Here is a 7628-nt window from a genome sequence, read left to right on the forward strand (position 1 = left end):
AACTGAAACCTCGATTACCAGAGTGTACATTATTCCCCAATATTTTTTTTCATTACACTAATATATATATCCTCTGTTTTTCAGTTACCTTGTTGAAGATTTTAATATGTACAGCATTACACTGTGAAACTGACCAAAATTTGAAGCCGAAAATGGAAATTAACTGAGAGAGATGGTATTAATGTATGCATAGAGACAGTAATTACATCCTCCAGTTTCTGATTTAATAATATTCAAAGACTGAGTAAACCGTCTACACCAAAATGGCATCTGAAGTAAAGAAAGTGAATGGGAACATTGCAGAATTGGAGAAGTCGTCCAACGAGCATACATCTGGTCCGATGGTGACCGCAAAGACAGTTCGGAACATGTGCCTTTGTTTGACGTTTATACTTCTAGAAACTGCCAAACAGATAGTCATATATGGTAGTAAACAATACAACGGAGGCAAATATCCACTTTCACTATCAACAATAGTTGCTCTTTCAGAACTTACAAAGCTAATTGTGTGTGCTTCAATATATGGATATTCTGGGAATATCAAATCCTTTGAGTTATCCTGGAAGTTCGCAATTCCGTCTCTTCTGTATGGAATGAATAACAATTTGTTTCTGTACGCACTTCACTATACACCACCACCGTTATGGAACGTTCTTATACAGTCTCGAGTCCTTATGACAGCATTAGTGTATCGTATAGTCTTCAAACGAGTGATTCCACCTCTACGATGGTTAGCCTTACTGTTACTGATATTTGGAATTGCCCTTGCAGAAATCTCAGGCTCATCAACTGGTCATTCTATCCAAGAAACAACAATGCGTCTTTATTTACGAGCACTTATCTTGAGCATCGTCAGTGCTGTACTGTCAACTGCTGCATCAGTTTATACTGAGGTAGGTGCCATATATTTTGACTTTATTATATTAACCGAAAAAAGATTGTCTCATATCCCTACAAGCTGGTGTGGGATCCCACACTGTGTGAATGAAAATTATGTTTACCATGAGAAAAATAATTCTATTCACTCGTTAGAGAATTTTTGTCTTGCACTCATCTGTGGCTTGTATGAGGAAAACTTCCTGAATTGTGAGATATACCATCTCAGCTCATTGGGGATATGGGATTCTCTTAATCTCAGGCCTGATAGCCTGCGTACATGTGTGCTTGCATTCACCCTCATATCTCTGGCATGCACCAACTGATTTAAACCAAACCTGGTACAAAGGTAACATACTTAAGTAACATACTTAAGAATGGCAGCCATATTTGTTGTTAAATTTCACAATATGCATCATGACTCTCCAGAAATGACTCTCCAGAAACCATAGTTTATGAAAATGCCCTTCATTTCCTGGAGAGTGGTGTTTCCCTTTAATCATTAATAGTACCCAGAAGATCTGTAGTAAGGCAAAGTAAGTGAACAATGTGGTGACATATACTAATTCTGAGTGTACCTTTGATTTCAGTGTCATGGACATACAGCATGTGGCCATGACATACAAGTAGTCTAGTCAGTGCTGTACATATACTACATATAGGTTGCAAAATGTGACTTTTGTAGTCACTCCAATGTTCTATAAATTTTTCCCACAACAAGTGACTCCTTACTGAGTGTTATACTTAAGTCCATAACAGCGGGAGGCATATAATTATTGTTTTTTCCCTGTGGGTTACGTAATCACACATGATTTCCCATTGGTATGACAATTCTGAGTTGGCTTTAATTGCAATTTATCATGCATGATATTTAGTCACTGCTGAACAGAGTCAATCTTCCTTTTGCAATCATTAATAGGAAAGTAAAAAACAGATGAGGCCAAATAAAAAAAGTTGTTTGGTTCCGGTTACTCGACCCCACCTAGTTTTTCACGCTGATCCTTTTTTTTTTACATAATTGAGAAAAAAAATAAAATCGCGAAAATTGTGAAGTCTCGCTAGAAATATTGCATGCGGAAACTGACATCAACTGAAAAAGACAATATAAATCTGTTGTTCCAATCTGTAATGGCTGTACATCTGATGTGAAGAAGCCAATAACACAGAGACCATATGATATGAAAACAACAGAAAAAGCATACATTGTAACTACCTGAACTAGACACTCACTTATGAAAAAAAAATTAATTTAAAAAATAAAATAAAAACTCTACCTACCCCACCTATTTTAAAATTGAATGTAATCGGAACCACACAATTTTTTTTTATGCCTGAGGTAAAATTACATTTGCACATTGTGTAAATATACATACATGTACGTACTCTTGATTGTCCTCTGTGGACAGTCTGAAAGTTGCTGCAGCTTATGCCAAAAATCCCTTTCCGACTAAGAGCTAAAAAAAGTAGTTGTTTGGTTACGGTTACCCGACCCCTACCTAGCTTTTCACTGCTGACCCTAAACTGGCATCTAAATCTTGGGGACAACTCTATGGGTAATCATAGTATTGTTGTACCATATACATCTAAATCTTGGGGCAACTCTATGGGTAATCATATTCATAGTATTGTTGTACCATATACAAGTATATTACAAAGAAGGAGCTCAGACCCTCTCTCATGCAAAAAGTAATATTCTGACAAACATGGTCATAAATTTGTTGTTCCATTGGTTAATTGTGTATGGTTTTGGAACTCTGCCTAATATGAAGTATTTACAATGACTTGTAATCATGTGAAAACCAATTGTTCGGCAGAGCTATTGTTGGGCTAGAACAAAAGAATTGTACCGCATGATAATGACTTCGGGATCGAAATGTAGCCCTTAACACTGGATATGAAAAATGTACCCATTCTCAAACTTAAGTGCAGTGGAAAAGGACCCTTTAGTGCACACCCACCTTAGTTGTATTGCTGTCTATGGCATCTGCCCCACTAGTGTCGGCCAATGACAACCCTATGTGCATTTCATCTCACAGAACAGAATGCTATAATATTACCAATTTGTACAGGTAATTATATTCTTCTGAATTGGAAAAACACAATAAAATGTGAGAAACACTAAAATTCATTATATAGCCAATACTACACGTGTCTATACAAGTTGTAATGCACATGATCTCATTATGGACATACCATGGAGGTGGGTTTATACTTCCATGGACATGCCATGTCATTCATGACAGGAGAAAGCTGAAAGAGTAAATCAATGTATTATGTAATCACAGTAATGTAATGCATATTGACTAGTTGTCTGACTCATTCATTCATTGTCATAGAATGACTTTCATACAAAAGATGACGCTGACAGCAATTCAAATTCAAAACAACATGGCTTGTATGAAGCAGTTTATTGTCATCATGTAGATGGTTCCCCTCCCCCTAAACCCCATCAAAATAAGTTCAGCTTTTTGCACCACATGGCATATTGGAAAATTGTGATATTCACTGCTCATTTCTAGACTTCCGAATGTTTTATAAAAGTTACACCAAGTGTTCCATTTAATTTAACCCCAGTTTGAAAGAGGTATGGCAAAATAATAAACAAATCTCAGAAAATAGGGTAGGTAGGTTGGAATTTTATTTTATTTTACTTTAAATTTAAAAAAAAATACTTCCGCCCAAGATAAAATAGTCATCAGTCACAATACTTCTTGTTTCTTGTTTACTATTTGTTTTAAAATTGACCTACCTACCCATAGTTGCCATGAAAAAGTAATGAGGAACATAACAAAATAGAGTGACTGGAAGCCACATGGTATACTTAATTTCTACACTTAGTTTCATTACTCATATTTGCTTCAGCTGACTTTATGGTACCTATAAATGTGATCATCTGTAGGTTGTAAATTGAAGTATGAAATGTAAATACCTCCCCTAAAGGCCAGACAGGAAAAAAAGGCCTCCTAACTTCATTGGGGCATTGTCAAACTTGAATGCATACAGTGAACAACACAGCGATTCCTTTAACAAATCCATGACAACAGTGAGCAGCTGGTGGTTTTGGTGATACATTTGGTATGTTTGGACCCGTTTTGGAATGCATATGTGTGTTGCTATGTGTAGAAAGTTGATATTTATACACAGTATATACAATTTTGGACAAAACATGATCAGACAGGGGCTTGTTAAATTCCTGCTTGTACAAATGTACCATTGAAGTATAAGCTTCCTTGCTTGTACTGAAAAGCTGTTCCTATGCGTTACTCTTAATTACTAGGAGACGGTATTCAAGATTTGGCAGTTGAGGTGCTAACGACAACCACAGGAATGGCTATAAGCTTGGCCATTAGACCTAGTTGTAGATTAAGTTTACATGTATATTGCCAATGTCACTTTTCAAATGATCCATGAGTCATTGATTACCAGTGCAGTGTGGTGTATGTTCTAAGGTGTTTTCCCGTGAGTACTTGTGATGTTCTCTGTGGCTATATTTATGAGCAAAGTAGAATTTAAAAATATGGCAACACCACAAGCACTAGTACATACATGTTGAGGAAGTTATGCATGTTTACTATTAGTCAAAATTAGTGATGCTAGGACTATTTAAGTGGATAAAAACACACTCTAGCAAAAACAACGAAAGACCTTCAAATTAATATTTAGTATCGCATAATTCATAGATTGAATCACCTGTTATCATTGAAGATATGAAAGTTTTCAAAATTTGGTTAGAAGTGGGAAAATGAAGTTCATCAATCTGTTGTCAGACTCCTCCTCCTAAATAAACGAAGATTGTTTATTGAGCATTGTGTGATCATCCCTTAGGCGTAAAAAAAAAAATTGTGTACTTCCGATTACATTCAATTTTAGAATAGGTGGGGTAGGTAGATTTTGTATTTTTTTTTTTTTTTAAATTTTCATTTGTGAGTGTCTAGTTATGTTTTCCGTTGTTTTCCATATAGTCTCTGTGTTATTGGTTTTTTCTCATCAGATGTACAGCCATTACAGATTGGAAGAACAGTTTTATATTGTCTTTTTAAGTTGATGTCAGTTTCTACATCCACTATTTCTTGCGCGACTTTACGATTTTCATGATTTTATTATTTTTTTTCTCCAATATGAAAAAAGACTGTGGGGTTGGCATGAAAAACTAGGTGGGGTTGGGTAACCAGAACCAAACAACTTTTTTTATTAGGCCTTAGCTAAACAAATAACGACATCGCTCTTATTCAGTCGTTATTTTCATAGTATGTATGCAAATTTCACCTTTTGTGTATATTATTATCTTCAATCCGAGAATCTAGTATGTTTACGTCACAATCTGTGTTTTCATTCACTGTCTTACAAACCACTTGATGTATACAGTAAAGCCTGTTTACAAGAAGAGCTGTGTTTTTTTATTTGCTGTCTCACAAACCGCTTGTATTGCTTCCAATAACCAACTATTAATATTGTTTGAAATTTGTACATTCTAACTGATTGGTTTGAAAAATTGCACTAAAACTGATTGGTCAAAGGTGGGAGTGATAAAGGAATTGACCATATTCAAATGAAATCAATATGTATATGTACCCTTATGTTCCATGTGTAAAATACCAAGGTGACCCTGTTTGTTCTGTAAAAATAATACACTTATGTCTGCTTCTTTTACAGTATCTCTTCAAAAATAATGACAGGCCATTCATGGAGCAACAAGTCCAGCTGTATTTGTTTGGTTTTAGTATGACCAGTATATGGGCGTTGTATGTTACCAAAGGACACCCATTTCAAGTCAGTGGTCATCTGTCCATTGGTGTTATTTGGTTGCTGATTGCTGCTGTTATCTTTGGAGGATGTGGAGGCCTGGTTGTTGCAGGGATCATCAAACTTATCGATAACATCACAAAGATTTACTCCTCCATTATTGCAATCCTGGTAACTGCTTTCATTTGTGCGGGTCTCTTTCCTCGTAATTTTACCATAAATATAATGTATCTGGGTTCCATAGTAGTCATTCTTGTGTCTTCTGTTTTGTATGAGAGGGCAAAGCCAAAGAAGAGAACTATTTCAGTCATGGATGTGAGAGAAAATAAAACTGTAGTTACATCACAACCTGAAATATCATAACCTTTAGAAGTTTTGTTTTAAAAAAAAAAGAGTCAAGAGTACAGTAATTTTTACAAGATACTTTTTATATTGGTATCTCTTAGCCACTTTCTTATGAGTTTTGTGTCTCAGAAATAGAGAAATATTTTGTTGTGATGTGAGTTTTAAAACTTTTGTATTTTCAATGCCCACTACATGAACTCAGCCAGTACATGAGGAATGGCCACAAGTGTCAAATTTCCAAAAGTTTAGTTATAGGTGACTATGAATGGCTGAAGGGTTTTTACCCCAAAATGATGACGCGGAAAAAATGCATTTCTAAGCTGAAAGTTGAATACTTACTTTTTTACATGAATTATTTCAACAAGTTCTACCTTCCTAAAAATAGCGTTAGGGTCAACTTGATGAGTGAACATGGGTCCCTTTAAAGTTTGTGAATACTTATCCTCCATAGCAAGCTGGATGATCCACCAGGCTAGTATTCTCTCCACTCAGCCCTGCAATGTCAGTGTATCAAATTCAGTATTTTTAGCCATACCTTATTATTTGTAACAGGAGGAAAAATAAGAATATCAGCATGTCATCTATCAACATTTAGATGTTATTTCCCAATATTTTTCTTCGTTCAGTCAAGGAAAATACAAGTGACCTAAGGGGGCTTTGTCACTTCTAGTCACTAGACAAGTACTGACAACCCTTAGGTTACAAGTATTTTCCAGCTGAATGAAGAAAAATATTGGAGAATAACACAATTATATCAGCGCCAGTAATATCAAAGAAAATCGGGGAAAGTAATGGCAATTTTGAACATTTTGACTCATATTTCAAACACAGCAGAAAAAATGAGGTAGACATGCATTGCGATGACAAAGACATGCATTGTCAGACTTAGAACAACCACAGGGCGGGACGGGAACGTAGACGGGAATAACTGCCTGGTCGATAATACAACCCGTTATGGACACTATTGGCCAAAGCAAGTCAAGGAAATTTGTATTTTGTGAACATGGTAGTAACTGAGTCTAGGGGTCAAGTAACTGCAGTCAGAATTAAGACATGGACCCCCACACATCATACAAGCAGGATTAAGTCAAAATAGGTTAGATATTTGTTCTTTAATTTCTAGATGTAAATGTAATATTAACACTTTTAAGAGGCTTTTCAGGTGCAAAGGATAGGAATTTTTTGCCACGTTATTAGTATTTATATATCTTGGTTTGTGAGTATACATTTTGTTTTTTCCTCATGATTGTCTTTTTAACATATTTTTGAGCACAAATTTGACAATGGTGAAATGATGAACCTTAAAGGGAGCACTGCATACAAATGACAACAATATCCTATTTATGGTGGGAGAGGCTGAACATTTTAAAATTTCCATGTACATCACATGTAACAGTTACAAATTAGTAGTTACATGAAATTGGTTCTTGATAATAATATATTCGCAATACACCACATCAGAAAAAAAATCTTTAAAATTTTGCTGTTACTTTGTTCAAGAGAACTCCAACCTCAGTTAAAATCGATGAAAAAATCTGGGATCATCATTCAAATTTTCAAAATAGGGGTCAAAATATTTTCAAAATTTAGTCATTTTATAATCCAATATGGCCGTCGGCCACTGAATGCTGTGTTGACTGTACGGGAAAATAGAAGATTGATGA

General features: G+C 35.4%; 1 protein-coding gene across 1 annotated transcript; it reads left to right on the forward strand.

Moving 5' to 3' along the window:
* The first annotated feature begins 358 nt into the window (after positions 1–358).
* Positions 359–5982, forward strand: LOC144452491 (uncharacterized). The gene is made up of 2 exons (XM_078143591.1): positions 359–893; positions 5530–5982. The coding sequence occupies exons 1-2, from the start codon at positions 369–371 to the stop codon at positions 5980–5982; spliced, it is 978 nt and encodes a 325-aa protein (XP_077999717.1). The 5' UTR covers positions 359–368.
* Positions 5983–7628: the final 1646 nt, after the last annotated feature.

The sequence above is a fragment of the Glandiceps talaboti genome, chromosome 22 (genome assembly GCF_964340395.1).
Source record: "Glandiceps talaboti chromosome 22, keGlaTala1.1, whole genome shotgun sequence".
NCBI lineage: Eukaryota > Metazoa > Hemichordata > Enteropneusta > Spengelidae > Glandiceps > Glandiceps talaboti.